This window comes from Pelodiscus sinensis, chromosome 20, assembly GCF_049634645.1.
Source record: "Pelodiscus sinensis isolate JC-2024 chromosome 20, ASM4963464v1, whole genome shotgun sequence".
Classification (NCBI taxonomy): Eukaryota; Metazoa; Chordata; order Testudines; family Trionychidae; genus Pelodiscus; species Pelodiscus sinensis.
In genome coordinates, this window is record NC_134730.1 from 30,724,618 (window position 1) to 30,748,085 (window position 23,468).

Here is a 23,468-nt window from a genome sequence, read left to right on the forward strand (position 1 = left end):
GGCCTCGGCCTTCTCATAAACGACATCAAATCCTCACTAATCCCCACGCAAGTGATAGACTTTGTGGGGGTCCATTTGGACTCGCTCAGGGTATATCTACACTACCACCCTAGTTCGAACTAGGGTGGTTAATGTAGTGAACTGAAGTTGCAAATGAAGCCCGGGATTTAAATATCCCGGGCTTCATTTGCATCTTGCTGGGCGCCGCCATTTTTAAATCCCTGGTAGTTCGGACTCCGTGCCCGTGGCTACACGCGGCACGGAGTAGGTAGTTCGAATTAGGCTTTCTAATTTGAACTACCGTTACACCTCATTCCACATACTGGGGATTTAAAAATGGTGGCGCCCGGCAAGATACAAATGAAGCTTGGGATATTTAAATCCCGGGATATTTAAATCATTTGCAACTTCGGTTGACTACATTAACCACCCTAGTTCAAACTAGGGTGGTAGTGTAGACATACCCTCACAGAGAAAGCCTCCCTACCGAGGCACAGGTTCCTCGCGATGCGCTTGCTGATAATAGACCTGTAGAGATTTCCCATGACAACAGGGAGAACTTGTATGAGGCTCCTCGGCCATATGGCGGCGTGCACTTATGTGGTCCGGTACACCAGGTTGCGCATGTGACCGCTACAGGGGTGGCTCAAGGCGGTACACAACCCTCTGAGGTCACCGCTGGATGCAGTGGTCACTATACTGGAGAAGATACTTCACTCTCTAGACTGGTGGAAGGATGAGAGAACGGTGTGTGCGGGGGTCCAGTTTGTCAGACGATCCCCATCAGTGCAGCTGGTCATGGACGCATCAGACACGGGATGGGGAGCGCACCTGGGCAGCTTTAGGACTCAAGGTACGTGGTTACCAGGGGAAATACCCCTTCATACCAATATCAAGGAGCTATAGGCAGTCAGATTGGCCTGCAGAGCGTTCCTCCCCCCGCTGGAGAACAAGGTGGTGGCGGTGCTGACAGACAACACTACTGCCATGTATTATGTCAACAAGCGGGGGGGGAGGAGGAGAAGGGAGGGAGCGTTCCTTTCCCCTGAGCCAGGAAGACCTAGAGCTGTGGGAAATGTGTATCTCTCACAATGAAATGTGTATCTCTCACCTGGAGGTGTCTCACCTGCCAGGGGCCAAGAATGGGTTGGTGGACAGACTCAGTCGCTCGATTCAGGCGCATGAGTGGGTCATAAGACAAGACCTATTACAGGGGATCTCCCAAGGGTGGGGGTATCCCCATCTGGACCTGTTTGCAGCAGCAAGCAATGGCAAGTGTCGGGTCTACTGTTCATAAATGGGCCATGGGCTGGGGTCCAGAGGGGATGCGCTCCAGAGCAAATGGCCCACGGGTCTGCTGTATGCATTCCCCCCATTTCCAGTGGTTCTTGAGACCCTTATCAGGGCGGGGAAGTTCAAGGCTCAGGTGATTTTGAAAGCCAGCATGGCCCTGTCAACACTCTTTTACCACTCTCCTAGAGCAGGCTATGGAGAGGCCTCTTATGCTGCCCCTAGTACCAGACCTGATCACGCAGAGCTGAGGATGGAGTGGCCCTCCACCCAAGCCTATCGTCCCTACACCTGGTGGCGTGGCTCCTCAGTGGTTGTCAGCCACAGAGCAGGCCTGCCCGAGAGGAGTCCAGGAGGTGCTTTTAGAAAGCAGGAAGCCATCTACTCGGGTGTTGTACGAGGCTAAATGGAAAAGGTTTCCCTCATGGCTAGAGGATAGGGTACTCAGCTCAGAGGAAGCCGCGATTCCACTTATTTTGGAGTACCTCCTCTACCTGCGGGCTCAAGGCCTTGCCACATCCTCACTGAGGGTTCACTTGGCGGCCATAGTGGCCTTTCACCCGGGTGAAGGACAGAGATCTGTCTTTGCCAATCCTATGGTTAAACGGTTTTTAAAAGAGGTGGACAGAACCTCCGTAACTCTGGCTGTCTCATGAGGGTGGGAGAGCAGCTGACCATCACAGATCAAAGTGGGAGAGTGAGAACTACTTTGTTTTAGCTAAGAAGAAACCTGGGACTGTCTCACAGCCCATCTTATCGCCTCTCAGGAATCGCCTGAGTAGCAAACTGCCACTTGAGAGGCAGTAGACGAGGTCATTCATGCTCTTATCTCCTGGCTAGCTCTGAATAGGCAGAGGGCATTGCTTTTGGTATGGACCTGCTATGAACGGCAGTGAGCTGCTCTGCCAGGTAAGGACTGAGCCAAGGGATGATTCATTCCCATAAAACCCACAGGTCTGAAATCATGCCTTACTTAGAAAGCCACTTACTGTGGTGCCTGGTGCCCTGCTGACTCTGTGTCACAGCCAGAGAGACAGACACCTGGACAAGGTTTAGCAGAGATGAGGCTGAAGCAGGAAAAATAAGTGGGTAGAGAGACCGCAAGCTCCCAGACCTACTTGGATCAAGTTCTGGTCTCAGCTTGGGACACATTTGATCCAATCCCGACTCTGCCTTGATTCCCCCTGTGGGACTGTGCTGCCCATAGAGACCGTGTCAGTACTGTGGGGAGGGAGGGAGTCTCAGTGGGTTAGCCGGTAGTAGGTTGGGCCTGCACTGTATTACGGCGACTAAGTGTTTTGCCTATAGTCAAGCCCAGAACATTTCTCTGCAGGGAAGGAGCCTGGGGAGACAGGCGGTGAAATTCCCTGGTTCTGAATCTTTCCAATCCCCTGCTCCCGTGGCAGACTGGAACAACCCCCACCTTTCACTCCAAGTGGGCCCAGTCTCCCATGCACCAAGCAGGGGAATGGTTGCCCAGGAACTGGGTCAGGGAAGGGTTATGGGGAGGCCCCTCCGGGCAGACAGGAATCTGTGGGGTGGAGGAAAGGATGGGGACGGCGTGACAGACTTGCTGGGACTGTTTAACCGGGCTTAGATTCTAGCAACAGACCTATGGGCACTGGAAAGGAAACTGCCTTATTTATGGGCCAAACATGCCCTTGGTCAGGATGGGAGCAATTACCAGCCTGCTCGTTCCTAGCAGTTCTCAATCTTTAGCCACTTGAGAACCCCCCCCCCCCCCCCCGCCTGGCTTAAATTTTTTTGGGGACCCTCAAGCCTTTCCATGGTGCACTTCCCTTCACCCTCACGTATCCTGGCAACGCCTCCCGCATCACGCACCGCAGCGCTGACCCCCCCAATCACCCCTCCCCCGCCACGCACCGCAGCGCTGACCCCCCAATCACCCCTCCCCCGCCACGCACCGCAGCGCTGACCCCCCCAGTCACCCCTTCCGCATCACACACCGCAGCGCTAACACCCCCCAGTCACCCCTCCCCGCCACGCACCCCCGCGCTGACCCCCGTCACCCCTCCCCGCCACGCACCCCCGCGCTGACCCCCCCGTCACCCCTTCTGCATCACACACTGCAGCGCTGACACCCCCAGTCACCCCTCCTGCATCACACACCCCCGCGCTGACCCCCCCAATCAGCCCTCCCCCGCCACGCACCGCAGCGCTGACCCCCCCAGTCACCCCTTCCGCATCACACACCGCAGCGCTGACACCCCCAGTCACCCCTCCCGCATCACACACCCCCGCGCTGACCCCCCAGTCACCCCTCCCCCGCCACGCACCCCCGCGCTGACCCCCCAGTCACCCCTCCCCCGCCACGCACCCCCGCGCTGACCCCCCAGTAACCCCTCCCCCGCCACGCACCCCCGCGCTGACCCCCCCAGTCACCCATCACGCACCGCAGCGCTGACCCCCCAGTAACCCCTCCCCCGCCACGCACCACCGCGCTGACCACCCCAGTCACCCCTCCCGCATCACGCACCGCAGCGTTGACCCCCCAGTCACCCCTCCCCCCCACGCACCCCCGCGCTGACCCCCCAGTCACCCCTCCCCCCGCGCTGACCCCCCCCAGTCACCCCTCCCCGCCACGTACCCCCGCGCTGACCCCCCAGTCACCCCTCCCCGCCACGCACCCCCGCGCTGACCCCCCCCGTCACCCCTCCCCGCCACGCAGCGCTGACCCCCCAGTAACCCCTCCCCCCCACGCACCCCCGCTCTGACCCCCCAGTCACCCCCCCCCGCGCTGACCCCCCCAGTCACCCCTCCCCGCCCACGCGCTGACTCCCCGAGCTCCCAGCTTCATGTAGCCCCTGGCCTGTCTCTGCCGCCCGGCCGCTCCGCCCTGCCCAGCTCGGGCCCCTCGCGGTGGGGGCGGCTCCCAGCAGCGCTGCCCGGGCGGGATTTGCAGGCGCAGGAGCAGCCGGGGGCGGCGGAGCCGGAAGGAGGGAGCCGGGAGAACAAAGGCCCGCGCCCGAGCAGGGGCCGCTCGCAGAGCGCTGGGAGCCCGGGCCGAGCAGCGCCCCGCAGGTAAGGAGCGGGGAGGAGGGCAGCACCTCTGCACAAGCAGCCCGGACCGCTCGGCCTCCAGCTCCAGCCAGGGACTGCCCCAAAGGCACAGCTGGGGGGTTCCGAGGGGGCAAGAGACCGACCCTGTGTGTGTCCGGGGGACGGGTTACTGGCCGTGTGACTGGCAGGCGGGAGATTGCGGGGAGCGAGCAGGGCAGTATAGCCCCCCTCCCCCCCGGGCAATGGGCAGGCTCAGATTTGCCACTTTTTCATTTTCGCGGGTCAGTTTAAAATCTTCCCAGCTTTGGGAAACTCCCCCCCCCCCCCCTTTACAGCAGCGAAATGCCCCTGTGGAGATGGGAAGTTGCAGCCCTGAGTCGTTCCTCAGGCTGGAAGGGTTGGGGGGGGGGTGCAGTGCAGGGGAGACTGGAGAGATGGCTGGCTCTGGGGTGGGTTGCGGCAGCCATTCAGTGCCAGTAACAGCATGAGGGGAAGGGAGTGTCCTCAGAGGAGTAACCAGGCCTGGCTGCTGCCCCCCTCCCTTCCACCCCTACTGCCCGGTGCAGCTCTCTACAGCCACTGGCTGCCTGTCCTCTGCCCATCCCTTATGGCTGCCCCACTGGCACTGAGCCTGACTTCTTCAGCCCCTCCCCCCTTTGTTAAAAACCCTTCCCAGAGGGGGCTCCCTGCTGCCCATGAGAACAGTGGGAGTAGAGGGGAGCTATAGCTGCCTGTGGGCATTGAACTTCTAGAGGTTCTTGTCAAAGTGCCTCAATATATTCATGTAGGATGTATCCTTGTAACATCCCTTGAGGCCTTGGTTGTTCTCTATTGTGCTGTCAAATACTTTCAACCTTTTTGCTCCCCAGTTCTCAAAGAGAGATGTAACCTCTCCTCTGTGCAGGGCTGTAGTAGCCATGGGAGTCCCAGGATGTAACAGCTCCCTGCCCCCCAAAATACATATGCAAATGCTTTGTGTGACTCTCCAGCCTATCCCTTACTAGCCCTAACGTGGTTAGCTGTTTTGGTGGCAGCTGTGCATGGAGTGGAGTTTTTCACTGAGCTGTCTACAGCAACAGGCAGCTTCTTTCCTGTGTGCTAATTCTGCTGATCATTTAAGAATTCCCAATTTTCACCTTGAGTGTTGATAGATTTTTATCCCAAGATCAGGCCCTGTATTATTAAAATTACTGTATAGTTCAGGGGTGGGCAATAATTTTTGATGGGCGGCTACTCCAAGATTTTGATAAGTGATCAAGGGCTTCACTTTTCTGTGGAGGAGGTGCAGGGTCTGGGATGGAGGTTGGGGTGCCAGAGGCAGGCTCTGGACAGAAGGCACGTACCTAAGCAGCTCCTGACCAGCATCCCAGCAGGACTGTCAGGCAAGCCTCTCTGCCTGCCAGCCAGCAGCCCCAGACCGCTCAAAGCCCATTCCTGACTGTTGATGAGATGGCAAGAGTACCAAGAGGGACAATTATTTTGTAGTTAGCTAGCCTGTGACTGGGCCCTACTGGAGTGTCCAGTGTTTGTGTCAAGCAGAACGCTCGTCAGTCCCTTGCCCTGACCACTTTTCCCTTTTTGGTCCTATTTATGAAGTTCTCGCACCAGCTTCTCCCACGTTGGCTCACTCTATTGATGATTGCCACACTCTGAGAGCGTCAGCTCCTAATTCCCAGTCACCAGTAACAGCTGCTTCTGAGAGAGAGGAGAGAGGAGGGGAGAGAGGAGCCCGGGCCCGGCCCGCCCTCACTAACGGGCCCCAGCCCAGGGCCCTAAGGACAGAGACTGTTTCTGGTCCTGTCTGGCTGATGGGGCTCCTCGCGGGCTTTAAACGGTTGCCCTGCCCTGGGCTGCTTCCTCTCCCCACTCTCACAGTCTCTTGGTGCCATTCTGTCTACCAAGTAACTTTGGCAGCACTGCCTCCACCAAGTTGAGGCTCCCTTTGCCTCCTCACAGCCACCGTCCTACCTTCCTTTCTTTTTTCACCTCGCCCTCCTCTCCTTTCCCCTCTCACTCCTTCCCCCCTTGTGACTGCTCCCGTTTGCTTTTTAAATCTCCCTGCTCCCCTGCTTCACCTGACATTACTTCCAGCACGGCCACGTCACACCATGCGTCCCTGTATTCTTCCCCCTCCCCCCCTTTTCCTGCATGCCATGGCTCGCTTTTCGCTGCTACTCTAGTGGTGTGAGGCTATTTTGCAGTGTGCCAGCACCGTGTCACACTGTGTGCCTCCATACTCTCCCCCCCCCTTTTTGCACTCTGTGGCTCGCGTTCGCCGCTGCCTTCGCAGCGCAAGGTTGTTGCGGGGCATGTGAGCACTGCACGCAGGGCCAGTACCAGACCCCTTGCGCTGCGAACAGGGCAGACGCCGAGGGGTTTGGAGTGCGGGGCGGCTGTTCCCCGACACATAGCCACTCCCAGTCTCTCTTTAGTCAGTTTTTGAAGGGTTTTTTTTTTTTTTTTTTTCCTGAATTATGTCAGCTTTTATGGCTGTTACTGAGTGTCCAGGAAAACTGAAGTGCCCTCTTGGTTTTTGAATGTTACCTTTTTTGATGTCTGATTTGTGTCCATTGTCGAAGCAAAAACACGCTCCTCTGTGTTTAGGCAGCTAACAAGCAGCTTTATTAATTAATAAAGCACAGCATGAGCCAAACGTGGTCACAGCAGAGCCAGACCCAGTAAAGCTGCTAATACAATCAATCCTAGTATCTTTATACCCTTAGCCAAACAGTCTGACGTCAGGGCATCCAATTACAGAAATCCTCAATTAAATTTGGAAAAACCAAACCTTATCAACAAGATGGTGGACAGGTGCGAGGGAGTACATCTCCTGTCCCAACCAGCCCAATTAACACATACCAATAGCCCATCCTGTAGGCCTCTTCTCACGGGGTGACAGAAAGTTCACTTTGGTCTACGTGCTTGAGAGAAAAGCTGAAATGGTTTCTGATATACAAGATGGCTTCTAGCTAAACATGAAAATGGTTTCTACAGCTTCTACACCATTTATTCTTCTTTCATAGAGAAGGTCCAGTGTGGACAACATACGTGGCAGAGGGGCATTGCTGGCATGTGATGGTGGATATCACATTAGTAGATGTGCAATGTGGATAAACTCCTGATAGTGTGGCTGATGTGGTTTGGTTCTGTGATGGTGTCACTTGAGTAGATACGTGGTCAGCCTTGGTGTCAGGGCTGTTAAAGTAAGGGATAAGGGATCTTTCGGAAAAGGCTTTATTTTCCGAAAGATCCGCGTCTAGACTGGCGCTTTTTTCCGGCAAAGCTCTGAGCCGAAAAAAAGCGGCAGCAATTTTTATGCTAATGAAGCAGGGGAGATTTAAATCCCCGCTTCATTAGCAATTGCGATACGTCTAATTTGCATCCCTTTTACAAAAAAGGGATGCAATCTAGACGTAGCCCAGGTGTGTATAGTAGCGTTAAGAACCCTTGATAGAGATCCTGTAGGTGTTTGTCTCCATGGGTACATCTAAACTGCATGCTTGTTTCAAAATAAGCTATTCCAGAAGAAATACTCCAAAATAACTTATTTTGAAATAGCACATTTATACTACAGGGAAGCCGCAAAATTAGTCCCAGGCAGGCTTCCCTAATGTGGACGTACTAACTCGATTTAGAGCCCCAGGAGGAACTGGGGAGTAATTACTCTGAATGGCCCTGGGAAGGAGCTATTTTGAAATAGCAGCAGTGGAGCGTCCACACTACTGCTATTCTGAAATCGCAATTTCGGAATAGGCGTTATTCGTCGTAGAATGAGGTTTACAGAAGTCTGAATAAGCCATCCACTATTTGAAATTTATTTTGAAATAACGGAATTTCTGTGTAGACACTCGCTTTGTTATTTCAGAATAATGGCCTTTGTTCTGAAATAACACTGCTGTGTAGATGCTCCCTGATGAATTGGAGCTGGGATTCAAATGCAAACGGGGTCTGAATAGAGACTGGGGGTATGTCTACACTTGCACCCTCTTTCGAGAGAGGGATGCAAATGAAGACATTCGAAATAGCAAATGAAGCCGGGATTTAAATATCCTGTGCTTCATTTGCATATTTACATTATGGCGCTATTTTGAAATAACAGATGCTGTTAAGATGCGGTTATTTTGCGAGAAAACCCTTCTCGAAATAACTGGTAAACCTCATTGTATGAGGAATAAGGGTTATTTCGAGAGAAGGTTTTTCTCTTGAAATAACTGCGTCTTAACAGCATCTGTTATTTTGAAAGAGCGCTTTTTCGAAATAGCGCCATAATGCGAACATGCAAATGAAGCATGGGATATTTAAATCCCAGCTTCATTTGCAGTTTCGAATGTCTTCATTTGCATCCTTTTCTCAAAAGAGGGTGCTAGTGTAGACATACCCCGGGAGTGGTTAGCTCACTACTAAAAGTATTTTTTCCCCCCTTTCGGTATTCACATCTTCTCATCCACTGTTGGAAGTGGGCCACCCTATTGAATTGACCTCCTTAGTACTGTTTCTCTGCATAATAATGTAAACCCTCCTCCCCGCCCCCCACTCTCTGTGTGTGTGTGTGTGTGTGTGTGTGTGTATGTACGTGCGTATGTATGTACGTACGTACACGCTTACCAGACTGGATTTTCCACTTCATACATCTGACAAATTGGGTCCCAGCTCATGAAAGTTTATGCCCAAATACATGTGTTAGCCTTTAAGGTACCACAGCACTCCTCGTGGTTTTTGCTGAAAGAAACTAATGTAGCAACCCACTCATACTTAACAATAGAAAATACACACAAATTTTTCTCTCTTTACCTGTTGTTGACTATCAGTATAAAATCCTGCGTATTTTTCTGCTTTCCTCTCTACTTTGTGAACATTGATACAAAATTCCCCAAGTTTGCACTCCCCACCCCTCTGAAAGGCTGAACATTGGCATCAGCTGTCAGATTTTGTCTTTTCCTATATTTTTATCAGATGCCTGTTAAAAAGCATCTCAGGGTTGGGGATTCCCAAACTGAGGTGCAGCAACTGCTTCTTTGGAGGGAATTTGCGACCTTTTAGCCATTCCCCATCCCAGCCATTGCTGGGAGTGGGGGGTGTTTCAATGATGATTTCCCTGCTCACATTCCAGACTCATTTCCTTCACCCTTTCTCTCTCACTCTTAAAATGTTTGCTGAAATCCACCTTTCATATCCCTCCAAGCCAGAGGCCTCTCCTGTTTGGGAGAGAGGTGTCTCCCAGCTGCTCACAGGAAAATTGACTGGACCCTTTTGTAATATACTTCATCTGTCTGGGCACCGATGAGAGGATCTGATCAAGGTGAATTGTTCAAAACCAGAGCTACTTACAGCCCAAGATTGGAGTCCTTCTCTATAAGGCACCAAACCAGTCAACAGAGCACTTCACTTGCTACTCTGGCCAGCAAGAAGTCTCATAAGCAAAACGCTTTAGAAGCTCCAGCTTTACCTGTGCCACGAGACCCACACTTTATATAGGTAAGAGGGCATAAAACCCAATCTCACCAACTCAGAACAGGTTTTCCCAGTCCCAAAGCACCAGTCACAGTCCCAGGTCAATTTATACCTTGGATCTTACCCAAAAGCACATGCTGGTCTGATCCTTTAGAATCTAAAGGTTTATTAATAAAAAAGAAAGAAAAGGATGAACACGAGATGGTTAGAAAATACATGACGTACATCAATCACCCTGTTCTTGATGCAGGCTCTTAGCAGAGATGTTACAGACTGCCAGCTTAAAAGTCTTTGGTGTACATCCTATGACAGGATGGGTCATCAAATCCTTCTGGGCTCTCTGTTCATAGCAGGGTGCTACTGGAATCAGGAGCAGGATTGAAGACAAGATGGAGCAATGAGCTGCATGTCACATAAGTGTCATATGTGGGTCCTGCAGCTGAGCAGGCCTGGGATGGAAGTTTCCATCCCTGCTGTACCCAGCTTAGCATAGCCTGGGACCCTGCAAGCCCAAAAGCAGCTAGGCTTTATCAGCTTTAACCCATGCCTTGAGCTAGGAAACTACTAAGGGGTAAACAAGTTTGGCCTTGGTCTCAGCTCCTAAGAATGATAAGAATGGCGTTGAGCCAGGTATGTGCACACCCAGTAAACAACTGTAGTATAACTAGTGTAGGGAGTCCAGTGCCCACTGAGTCTCATCAGGGACCGGGACCTACACCTCCAAGGGTGCCCTGGATCCCCCTAGCTGGAGCCACGTCCACTGTGGCCGGGTGTGAGGTGACCGGAACGGGACTCCCTGCACACTCAAAGGGTGTAAGCATTTCCAAGTGCCTGTTAGTCTTTTATGCATTGCTCTGCCTATGCTTATTGGCCTATTACTTTGCAGTAGCTGTGTAACCATCTGGCAGTATTAAGCCTGTAATAGTAATGATGTGAGATTAATAAAAGCAACTGTCCCTAATGGAATCTGTCTTGAAGCGAATCCACAGCCCGGTTGGGCCCTGCCTCTGTAAGTTGACACCATGGTGTCCTCAGGTGTATCCTTCCCAGGCAAGGAACCATTGTGTGCTTCTTGGGTGTCAGTTGGCATCAGTTAAGAGCCATTGTTCATGCAATATCGAGCAACTGCCCCTCCCAGCTGAAAACATGTAAAAAATGAATACAAAGCCCATATTTTTAACTTTACACACACAGATTGTCTAGGCTACTCAGGTACTTGTACAGAGTCAGCGTTGCATAAGCTTTAATTTGACATCTCGTAAGGCCCTATATCTATTAGTCCTTTGGGCTCCTAATGGAGCATAGGGCCTCCACAGTCATTCTCCATCTCTTGCGATTCCTAGTGATAGTCTTGATTTGATCCCATGTTAAGCCAGCTGCTTTTACTTCATCCAGGCAGCTTCATCGCCATGTTTGTTTGGGATATCCCCTTTTCCTCTTTCCCTTTGGATTCCATTCTAACGCTTGTCTCATGATGCATTCCTCACGGTCCTTACATAGGATGTGGCCTGCCCATCGCCATTTTCTCTTCTTAATCTGAACCTCCATTGGTTTGTGATTTGTTTTGGTCCACAAGGTTTCATTTGGCACTCTATCATACCACTTGAGCTGGAGAATGTCTCTTAAGGCATTTATTGACAAACCTCTGAATTCTCTTAGTGTTGTTCTGAACAACGCGCCACGCCTCCGAGCCATACAGCAGCACTGATTTCACATTGGAAGTGAAAATACATAGTTTGGTTCTTGTTGAAATGGCTCTTGTACCTCAGACTGGTCATAGTATGGCAAAGGCTTGTTGAGCCTTTCATATTCTTGAGCTGATAGCCTCTTCAGTCCCCCATTCTTGCTGATAACACTTCCCAAGTATACAAACTGATCTACCTCTTGCACTGCTTTGCCTACAATTGTAATTTCACCTTCCTATCTGGTTAATGCGCATCAACTTGGTCTTCTCTTGACTAATCTTGAGGCCCACTCACTCAGCTGTTTCCTGTAGGGCATCTGTCTTCTCTCCCATATGCTCTAATTTGTCTGCAAGCAGAGCTAAGTCATTTTCAAGTTTCCTAGTTTGAGTCCATTGGAGTCCCCTTCCTGAGTCAGCGTATGCTGTTTTTGTGACCCAGTCTAGGACAATCAGAAAGAGAAATGGAGAAAGAAGGCAGCCTTGGCGTACACCTATTGTGACCTGGAATTTTTCCGACAGTTTTCAATCACGGATGACCTGTCAAGAGTATTCTTCATACAGTTTCTTGATGATGGTAATTTAGTTTGCCTGGAACTCTGCAATGTTGCATGATGGTCCAGATGGACTGCCTGTCCACACTATTGAAGGCTTTCATATGGCCCACTTTGCACCAAATCTGGGACAAATACACACCAGCGGCTGCTCACTCTAAAATCCAATAATGAGACACCTTTTCTATTCCTAAGGGGCCACAAGATGAGAGCTCCTTCTGGGACTGCTTCCTTGCTACCTAGGCAGTGCCCAAACTGTCTGAGACTCCTCAGACTGCTGTACTAACCCCTCACTTCCACTCGTGCATCAGTTGTAACCCATAGTGCTATAACAAATTATCTCTGTGAGGGGTTGCTTCCCCCAGACTGAGATGTAGTCTCCTCTGAGGACAAAGAAATTTCTTATGAATCTGAGCTCCCCAATACTGTCACTTTTCCTACTAATGAAGCATCACCGAGGACTACCTTAGTATTTGAGTGGCTGGCAGAGGCTGCTGCTAACATCCTATCCATTTTTCAAGTACCGAAAGGAAATCAGGTTTCACTTCTCCCCTTATCAAAACTTCAGGATACAAACTTGTTGCTGTGAATCTTCCTCGGAGAGAGGAAGGTGGGGAGGAGGAAGGGACTCCGGCTTTATCCCTCCTGAGGCATATTTTTGGTCTCCCCAAGACTATTGTTAATCTAGAGTCATTGCAAGGAAAGACAGGGAGTGATGGGCAGAGGAAATTCAATGTTGATAAATGCAAAGTAATGCACACTGGAAATCATACTTCCAAATATACATATGAAATGGAGTCTAAATTAGCTGTTATGATTCCAAAAAGAGATCTTGGAGTCATGGATAGTTCTCTGAAAACCTCCATTCTATGTTCAATGGCAGTCACAAAAGTGGACAGAATGTTGGGAATCATTAAGAACAGGATAGTTATGACAGAAAATATCATATTGCCTCTATAAATCCATAGTATGCTCACATCTTGAATACTGTGTGCAGATGTGGTCTTCCCATCTTAAAACAGATCTATTGGAATTGGAAAAAGTTCAGAAAAGGACAACAAAAATGATTAGGGGTTTGGAATGGCTGCCATATGAAGAAAAAATAAGAAGACTGGGGCTTTTCAACTTGGAAGAGAGATGACTAAAGGGGGTATGAGAGAGGTCTTTAAAATCATGATCTCAGTACAGAAAGTAGCTATGGAAGAGTTATTTACTCCTCATAACAGAAGAATTAGGGGTCTCCAAATGAATTAATAGGCAGTAGGTTTAAAACAAATGGAAGTTATTTCTTCATACAATGCACAGTCAACCTGTGGAATTCATGCCAGAGGAAATTGTGAGAGCCAATACTATAATAGGGTTCAAAAAATAACTACCATATATATTTGTTCATTAGCCCATTTGTTTGACTCCCAGCTTGTCAAAGTTGTTAGAAAAGAAACAGGTGACCCAGGAGCGGATGGGGTAAACGGACCACTTTATTGCACGCTTACCTTGGACCCCCAAAACAGTGTTCCAAGTGGCAATGATTTGGCACCAGTTACACTCCTTTATCATTTTAGTATGTTAATTCACACATTTATAACTACTTCCCCATAATCCTTATTTAGTAATGTTAACACCTATTCAATGAATATCAGTAGGCACGTGATTATTATACCCACTCCTGTTTACTGTTTACAGGATTTTCAGTTAGATCAACACTTTTCTTCATTACATACTTCCCGAATTAGCAGGTTACAGATATTACAAAGGATGTGACCCTGAAACTGTTTTTACAGAGCAAGTGACAAAATAAAGAAGAGCAGCTGTATGGAAAAGAGCATATTTATACATCAGAAAAGATAATACCTGCTTTGGATGGACCCTTTATCTGTCTTTGCAGGCTGCAAGGACAAAGGGGAGAAAACATGTTCAAAGGACAATGCCTGCTGTGGCCAGACCCCCTACCACTACGATATTTTTTTTCCCGGACCCCTATTAATTTTTTACATATCCCAACAAAGGTAAGCCTCTGATACTCCGGGGCATTTTATTTACCTTGAGTGTCTGCGGGCACAGTGCCCCACTAATCCCAGGGGCAGAAGTCACTGTTTGGGCCAGTGGGAACTGTGGGAAGTGGCACAGGCTGAGGGACTTCTTGCTGGTCACAGTCAGTAGGAGCTGTTTCTGCCGATGCTTAAAGTAAACACGAGGTCCTGGCTTGCCAGGGACTTATCCTGATGGTCTGGGAGCCATAGTTTGCTGATCCTGATCTGCAGTAACCATATATTAGATATTGACTTCAGTAATTCAGTAGAGCTTAAAATCATCAACTTTTGGTCTAGACCCATTGAGATAAAGTTGACCCCTGCTCTTTGATTCACTTTTTTTTCCAAAACAACAACAAATACAGCTTATGAATGAGTATGTACAGTAGATAAATTAATGAATAGATCCCTCAATGGCACTTAGCCAGGATGGGCAGGGATGGTGTCCTTAGTCTCTGTTTGCCAAACACTGGGAATCAGGGACAAGGGATGAATTCCCTGTTCTGTTCACTCCCTCTGGGGAACCTGGCATTGGTCACTGCTGGCAGACAGGCTTCTGGGCTCGATGGACCTTTGGTCTGACCCTGTCTGGCCATTCTTATGTTCTCTGATTCACACTCTGCTCAGGATATAGGGATTGACTTAACTGGGTCAGACACGAATGCCTCCATTCTGATTTGGGAGTCCACGCTGGGTGGTAGGTGGGATCGGGGCTAGAGAGTGACCTCGAGTAAAGCGTCCTTTATGCTCAGCCAAAGTGAGGGCTTTCTCCAGCTGTAAATAGCCCTGTGAACCAGCCCTAGAGCCTGCAGGGGGTTGAGAGAGACCTTAGGGAATGTGCTGGGGATGGGCATGAGAGTGATTCTGCACAAACAGCCCCTCTTTACCCCACATCTCTCTGCTCCTGAGCCATTGCAGGAGCTGATCCAGCCATAGGAGAACAAACACCCAGGAACTGGGGAGCCAACAGCCACACCCGGTCCCTGGGCAAGGGGGCGGGGGATGGAGACGGCTCTGTGCTCCCAGAAAGGGAAGGGCCTTGGGCAGAAGTTTCTTAGCATATTGGAATTAGGGATGTGAATGACTAGTTGACTATCCTTCTTTCCCCCTTTGCTCCCTCTATCCGAAAGAAGCAGCAGGGGGAGAGGAAGAGGAGGGAGTGCTTTAAAGTGGCAGCACCGTGTGGAGCCTGGGGCCGGATCCTGGGCTCCACGTGGCGCTGCCACTTTTAAATGCTGTGTGCAGCCCAGGGTCAGCTGTGGACTCCATGTGGCACTGCCACTTTGAAATGACGTGTGGAGACGGACACCAGGTTCTCCGCAGCATTTCAAAGCGCAGCACTGCATGGAGCCTGGGGTCAGCTGGGGACTCAGAATCCCCAGCTGACCCCAGGCTTCACTTTGAAATGCCTTGGGGAGCACCGGACTGCCCCATGCTCCCTGCAGCGCTTTCTCCTTTAAAGTGTAGCAACAGCCCTGGGAATCCAGTACAGGTGCTTGGCCTGCATCTCCTCCATGAGGGAGTGCATGCAGTCCATCTGTTCATGAACATCTCCCTTGTCTGCTTTTGACTGTGGAACTGTGCCAGGTGGGCAGATGTTGGGAAAGGAGGAGTTCGTGTGTCCGCATACACCAAAGATCTCTATAAAGAAAATGGAAATGTGTTCTCTGCAAGGCCAAATGTTTGCTTTAAAGTGGGCACTTTACAGCAGGTGCCCAGACTTCTTAGGGAAGCATCAGAATGCACTCGGTCCTGCATGCTGATGCTAGGCATGTCTTGGCTGGACTCCCAATTATGCTGTGGGAGCTGGCTGGTGCTCCCCCCAGTATCACATCCAGCTGCTTGTAGCAGTGGCAGATGTGAGGTGCATTCACTCGCGTCCTTCGCCTTATAGTAGGACTGCCTGAGCTCTTTGATATTGACTTGGCATTGCTAGGTGTCCCTGGAATCTCATTTAGCCACCAGGCAGTTTGCAATCTTTCTGTAAATGTCGGCATTCCTCTTGCTGGTTCAAAGCTCTTAGAGGATGGACTTATCTCCCCATGTCTGCATGAAATCCAAGATCTGGGCAATCCACACTGGTGCTCTTTTGCACTTCCGGGAACTGGCACCCGTGAGAGCAGACATATTGCAAGTCATTGCAGTGTTTGTTGGAATTTTTGAACTTCTAACCATGTGTGCCATGGTATGCTGCTTTCTCAGGATGGGCTTGCAGTGCTGGCAACATGGGAAATGCCATTCTGATATTCCTGGAGCTTTTTGAGCTCTCCAGGAGAGCAGTAGAGATGCAAGTGCTAGTCAGAGCAGGGAGGTCTGGGAGGACTCCCAGAGGCCAGTTGCCTCAACTTTCGGCCAATGCTGCATCTGCACTACCATAAATTTGCCCATGCAATGCTGGGAATAGCATTACTCCTCATGAAAAGCAGGAGTACTGTAATTGACTTCAGCAGCCTCTTAAGGTGATGTGACAGGCTTGGTATTGTAGATGCATCACTGAGAAAATAGACCATAGGTGGCTAAATGTATGTAAAGTTCTACTGTATACCTGTCCTAAGATTGGGGAGGCTGTGTTACTGCTGCAGTTGAGAGTTCAGATGCTGTGAAGGGCTGGAAGAAATGGAACTACAGGGTCTGGAAGTCTGGTGGTTGTTAGAGTAAAGGAAGCCTGGGTACTTCGTAGTGGTTACCCCAGTAAATAGAGGTGCTAGCAATGAGGAGCAATGCGACACATTATTTGCATGAACTCTTGGGATTAGAGACCAAGGAACAATTGGGACATTGGGAAGATGGGATGCAAATGGTTGGGGAGCAGTGAATTTGGGAGTACTGGTAGCAAGGAGCACTGTGGGCAATGGGAGGGGAGGAGTGAACACAAGGATTGGCTGGCCTTCAGGTCCCGTGGAGCAGGGAAGGGAGAGATTGGTTAGAGGAAGGTATATGGATGTCAAAGCAATTGGCGGAGCTAGCTGCTTCTCTGCACCATTTCTTGTCTTTCTGAGTATCTTCCCCCAGCTATCAGGCCTTGTGCCTTTCCTCATCATACACTATCTCTGAGCGTTTCTCTGTCCGTAAGAAGCAGTTCCAGGGGATGTACCCTCCTGCAGACTTCCCTTCCTGGAACATGGAGTTAGCTGCTCTGCTTTTTAGGACTCCCTTTGATCACGAGTGACTGGCTGTGTATGTTCCCAGGAGGCATGAGGGCAATGAAACCCCTCATAAAAAAGTATCCTGCACTGTTGAGGACATGGGGAGCTGGCCCCAGGATTTCAGTGTTTTAAAATGGGGTAGGGTTAAAATTACAGAAGTGTTTGCGTGTGACCAAGGTCCCACAAATTCACCTGATTTCTCTCATCTTTCCCATGAGTATAGTTTCCAGTTTCCAAACTTGATGTCATTTCCCAACTGGAACAAAGAGAAGGGCCGTTGTCCCCAGATTTCTAGGGATCAGATGAAAAAGAAACCCTGAGAGGCAACTGTGCCGGTGAGTGATCATTACACCAGCTCAGAGTCTGAAGGAAATAGCTGGGATTCTCAACACAGACCCTGTGAACTCTCTGAGTCCCCAGTAAGTATCTCATATTCGGGGCAGATATTACTCAAGGCTTTTTCTCAGGGCTGTCAAATAATTGCCAATAACTCACATGATTAACTCATAAAAATTAATCTCCACTAATCACACTGTTAGGATGTTTTATCTGTATTTTCAAATCTATTGATTTCACCTACAACACAGAATACAAAGTATATAATGCTCACTCTGTATTTTTATTACAAATATTTGCATTGTAAAAATAATTAAAAGAAATAGTATTTTTCACTTCACGTCATACAAACAGTGTAGTGCAATAGTGACTGGTCGATCGCGGCGCCCCTAGGAGTCCATCACTGTGGTTAGCTGGTCGGGAGGCTGCCCCTCTTAGATCCAGCTCAGCTGGAGCATGGTGCAACCTTGGCAGGCTGAACCATGTGGTCAGCTGGGCTGGAGCAAAGAGGGGCAGCTGCCTGGCCAGCTGGCTGCAGCATTCAACCTACTGAGGCAGTGCCATGTTCCATCTGGGTTGAATCAAAAAGGGGCAGCCATGCGTCCTGGCTTTTATCTTCTGCTCTGGGAGGGGGTGGAGCAAAGCGGGGTGGGGCTTGCCGGCACACGTGGTGCACCGGGGACCACGCTACGCCGCACTGTTCCCCATGGGCTTTGTGCGGGGTTGGGGAGACTCTTCTCCAGTGCCCCACTGCCCAGCAGGGCTGGAATCAGCCCTGGGCAGTCCTGGGCTCTCCTGCCCCAGCTCCGGAGCCACTGCCTGCAGGCAAAGGGTTGGGCCAGGCAGGGAAAAGACTCTGCCCCGCCCCGCCCCAGCGCTACTTCCAGGAGGTTGCAAATCCTAGCACTGCCAAGTGAGTGTTCTGGGGGCACAGGGATGTGGGAGCAGGAGTGAGGATGAAGGAGGATGCAGGGGTAGCATTGGAGGGGGCAGGGGTTGCACTGAGGGGCATAGGCTGACACAGGGGATCAGGCTGGGGGGGCTCTCGGAGCTGTGGGGAGTGAAGCTGGAACAGAGGGAAGATGAGAGGGGGGATACAATTTGTAGAAGCTGTACTTTCCTTTATTTCCCACTTCTTTGCCTCCTTCCCCAAGTAGCTGTTTGGTTGCATTCTCACCCTTTCACCATTTCTGTGTTATTCCCCCAACCACCTTCTGCTCCCAAACTCCCTTTCCCCCACCCTACACCCTCTCCTGCTGCCAAACTACCTTTCAGACCCTGCCTTCTTCACCCCCTGCTACACCCTACCTCCCACCCAGATCCTGCATCCCTATCCCACTTTCTGGCACTGATCCCCTCATTTTTGTTCTCACTCCAAATCCTAAGGGGGTCCGCAAAATCCACTAACTCTGGACTCCAAGAAAGTAAATCTGGCTCATGGGAAGCCCTGAACCTCAGTTGAGGGCCACATCAGTGAGGGTTCAGGGTTTTGGGAGGAGTTTTTTTGCTTCTCACTTGTGTGGTCCCTGACTTATTTTTCTGTGGGTCAGTGGCTTTTATTTTGTTCACTTTTGGGTATTGACATAAGTTTTGTTGGGAAAATTTGGTAGTGTGGACATAGACTTAGGCTTTGTCTACACTTCCAACTGAACAAAATTACGACTGACAGGTTGGTGACTGCTGCTTTAGCACCTCTGGCACATAAATAACTTGCGACACTGGCTACCCTGGCATTCATATGGCACCTGTTTTCACTTTCAGGTGACCATAAAAACAAGAAGCAGGCCGAATTATTTCCTGAAAAATTGTAATCAGACCTGTTTGAGTGATTGGCTGAACAAGAAGTAGGACTTGTAGGATCTAAAGATTTACATGGTTTTATTTTTGAATGCAGCTTTTTTTATACATAATTCTACATTAGAAATTTCAGTTTCATTTAAAAAAAAAGTTGTACTACAGTGCTTGTATTAGATTAATTGAAAAATACTGTATCTTGTTTTTTACAGTGCAGATATTTGTAATAAAAATAAGTACAAAGTGAACACTGTACACTGTATTCTGTGTTGTAATTGAAATAGCTATATTTGAAAATGTAGAAAATATTAAAAAAAGTAAATAAACTGTATTCTGTTCTAGTTTAAAAGCACAATTAATCCTGATTAATTGTTTTAATCACTTGCTAGCCCTACTTCCTACCCATCTTGACTAACTCCTGGCCGTAACTCCTCTCTGAGCTGCCTTCTCCCTGACTGCTTGGGAGCTGGATGCTGAATTGATCCCCTCCTCTCTCGTCTGTAGGGGAAAAATTGGGGAAATTGAGTCCTTTTTTCCATTTTCAGCTGCTCTTTTACTTTGTTCTCCTCTTTTCCATGCTGGTTTCTGAGGTTTTTCTTTCTCTGTCCCAGCAGATGCTGGGATGGTGAGTGAAACCATGGAGCAGAATCCTCAGCAGGAAGACGAGGAGGAAGTGGAACCACATTGGGTATTACTGCACAGATGCAAAGGGCCTATGTCCAGGAGCTGTGAGCAAGAAAAAGCTTGCGAGAGTCAGTATAGGCCAGAGAAGCATCAGGAAAACCAACCAGTGCAGCAAGTTGATCAATCTGTTAATTACCAGGGAAATCAGAAATGCCAGAAGAAAACCACAGCCCAGCAGATGATTGTCGTTGGAGAGAAAAATAACACATGTACTGTGTGTGAGAAAAAGTTCAGTCAGCGCTCAAATCTTATTAGACATCAGAGAATCCACACCAGGGAGAAATCTTATGAATGCTGTGAGTGCAGGGAAACCTTCACTCATCTCTCGCACCTTATTAGCCATCGCAAAATCCACATAGGGGAGAAACCCTATGAGTGCTGTGAGTGTGGGAAAACCTTTGCGCATCATTCACAACTTGTTAGACATCGGAGAATCCACACTGGGGAGAAACCCTATAAATGCGGTGAGTGTGGGAAAACCTTTTTTCAGAGTGCAAACCTTATTAGCCATCAGAGAATCCACACTGGGGAGAAACCTTATGAGTGCTGTGAATGCCGGAAAACCTTCGCTCATCACTCAACCCTTACTAGACACCAGAGGATCCACACAGGGGAGAAACCATATGAATGCTGTGAATGTGGGAAAACCTTCTCTCACAGCTCAGGCCTTATTAAGCATCACAGGATCCACACAGGGGAAAAACCCTATGAATGCTGTGAGTGTGGGAAATCCTTCACTGATCATTCAGCCCTTATTAGCCATCAGAGAATCCACACAGGGGAAAAACCCTATAAATGCGGTGATTGTGGGAAGTCTTTTCCTCGCAGCTTATCCCTTATTCAGCATCAAAGAATCCACACAGGAGAGAAACCCTATGAATGCTGTGAGTGTGGGAAAACCTTTGCTCAGAGTTCAAACCTTATTACACATCAGAAGATCCACACAGGGGAAAAACCCTATGAATGCTGTGAGTGTGGGAAAACTTTTGCTCATCGTTCAACCCTTACTAACCATCAGAGAATCCATACAGGGGAGAAAATCTATGAATGCTGTGAGTGCAGCAAAACATTTTCTCAGAGCTCGAAACTTATGAGACATCAGAGAATCCACACAGGAGAGTGAGCCTATGAATCAGTGGTCCCCAACCTTTTGGGGCTGCCAGACACCCGGGGGCGGGGGCTGCGCATGCGCCAAGCACCTAGGGTGCAAGAATGGCTCGGGCCGGCCCTGGTCACTAGGCGGGCTCACATAAATGTCCCGGTGGGCACTATGGCGCCCGTGGGCACTGCACTGGGGACCACTGCTATGAATATTATCAATGTGGCAAGTTCTTATATCAGAACTCAGCCTTTATTTATAATTAGAGAGGGGTACGAGAGAGAGAGAGACCATAAAAACCCTGTATAACACACAGAAGGAGCAGGATTAGAGAGAGAACCAGTTTTTTTTTTTTTTTTTTTCAACCTCTGTGATACCTGAAGTGGTAACTCAGAGAGTTTCCCACCTTCTGAATTGCTCCAATAGTGTTTCCTTTCTTTACACCATGTAGAATATATGTTCTCACTTTCTACACATCCACCTCTCAATAAGTTACATGACTCAGTGTTCTCAGCCATCTTCTTGGGAATCACACTTTGTTTTATTTGATCCTAAAACATGGTAATTTAGAGCATGAGAAGATAGTGTCACTGAACCGGAAGGGGTGTTTGAATGGGTCTCAAATACAGAATAATCTGGAGTTTATATCCCATTTTCTAACTATTGGCAAAACCTCTTCTGGTATTTTTCCCATTGAGGTGGGATTCTCTGAAGATGAAAAGGGTATGTGTGTGTGTGTGCGGGGGGGGGTCCTATTACAATGATACTAGAAGTTTTTTAATAATACAACTCAATAGTAATGAATGGAGCAGGTTTCAATGGGTCAGAAGAGACTGTCATGGGAGAATCCCTTGTCTTGGTTCTGACTCATCCATTTGCTCTGGAATTTCTAAATGATATGAAACTAGATGGATATATCTTATACTTTTCTCATTGTGGGTTTTTTTTCTTTTAAGGGCCATTTGGTCCCACAACCAGATGTTAGTTTGACTTGCCTGACTACAGCTCAGGTTGTACAAGGCCTGTCTTTTGGAGATGAGAAAATGATTATTTACTCATCTAGTCTTTTCTTAATTTATTTTTGCTTTTCCCTGCACCTTGCATGATGAGATAGAGAAACTTCAAGTGTAGTTCAGGCAACAAGGAGAGAACTGCTGTTTTTAAATCTCCCATCTGAAATAGTGATCAACACACCCCAAATTCAGCAACAAACTGAAATAACTGGATACAATCAGTGTTGTTCAGTTGTTTAGGTCAATATTTTTTCATATGCTCCAAGAGAGAATTCCACAGTAAGGGCACGTCTTCACTACATGGAAGATTGATGCTGCCATGGTTGATCTTTCAGGGTTTGATTTAGTGGGTGTAGTATAGACCTGCTAGATTGAACTCAAAGGGAATCTCCGTTGGTGCCAGTACTTCCACCCCTCATGAGGCGTCAGGGAAGCCGACAGAAGTGTTTGCTCCTGTCAGACCCCCTGTATGGATGGGGATTTACGTAGTTGGAGTTGCATATCTTACTTAAACCTTCCCCCGTAGCATAGACCAGTGGTGCACAACCTGTGGGTCGTGACCCCCAAGAGGGTCACAGATGTCTTCCCGAGGGGTCACGGCACTTAAATCCAGCTGGCTGGGGGCTAGGTGAGGCCATGTGGTGCGGCACTTAGATCCAGCTGGCTGGTGGCTGGGCCTGGCAGTTGGTGGCCCCCGCAGTGCCTAGATCTGGCTGGCGGGGGGCTGGGCCCAGCAGTTGGTGGCCTTCACAATGCAAGGGTTGCAGATCAAAAAAGGTTGCGCACCACTGGTATAGACCAGGCCTATGTGAGTAGGGATAAGGCAAAAGGTGCACGTGTTTATTTACCAAGGCAATTATGACCAGGTACTAGTGACAGACTGTACCCCTGTATGCACAACCTGCACATTCTTGAAGTAATTTTTGTACAAGGCCTGTCTTTTGAAGTACGGTTTAAAAGTTCATAATTTGCTACTTAATTGCCATGAACATTTTTGGCATGATGTTATTATAGTAGAGGATGTGGCCTGTGATGAGTTGTCATCCCCAACCTGCATTCTGGGCATTGGTGCACCTGCTGTGCACCCTCAGGGTATGTCTAGACTGGCAGTATCCTGGAAAAACTCTGCTGCGTCCAGAGAATACGTTTGTTCTTTCCGCAAAAAAAGAAGAGCAAAAGCATTCTCTGGACGCAGCAGAGTTTTTCCGGGACACTGCCAATCTAGACATACCCTGAGGGTGCACAGCAGGTGCACCAATTCCCAGAATGCAAACGTGCTTTTTTGGGGAGCCCTGTATACCTTGTTCTGTGAGGAATAAGGGCTCCTCCGAAAGAAGGCTTTTCCGTCATTTGGCCCCATCTAGACGGG

General features: G+C 49.2%; 1 protein-coding gene and 1 long non-coding RNA gene across 2 annotated transcripts; both read left to right on the forward strand.

Annotated features, from left to right (window-relative positions):
- Window positions 1-4,087: 4,087 nt before the first annotated feature.
- LOC102457596 (uncharacterized) lies at window positions 4,088-19,905 on the forward strand. The gene is made up of 4 exons (XR_012896957.1): window positions 4,088-4,332; window positions 13,779-14,003; window positions 17,397-17,508; window positions 19,271-19,905. It is a non-coding gene; the product is annotated as an uncharacterized LOC102457596 (long non-coding RNA).
- Window positions 19,906-19,914: 9 nt separating this feature from the next.
- On the forward strand, window positions 19,915-21,447 carry LOC112543744 (uncharacterized). Its single transcript, XM_025178580.2, has one exon. It carries the CDS (start codon window positions 19,926-19,928, stop codon window positions 21,108-21,110), a length of 1,185 nt encoding a protein of 394 aa, XP_025034365.2. The 5' UTR covers window positions 19,915-19,925; the 3' UTR covers window positions 21,111-21,447.
- Window positions 21,448-23,468: the final 2,021 nt, after the last annotated feature.

What these genes read in the sequence shown, in the direction of transcription:
- LOC112543744 (XM_025178580.2), top strand. Translation starts at nt 19,926, where the DNA reads ATGGTGAGTGAAACCATGGAGCAGAATCCTCAGCAGGAAGACGAGGAG.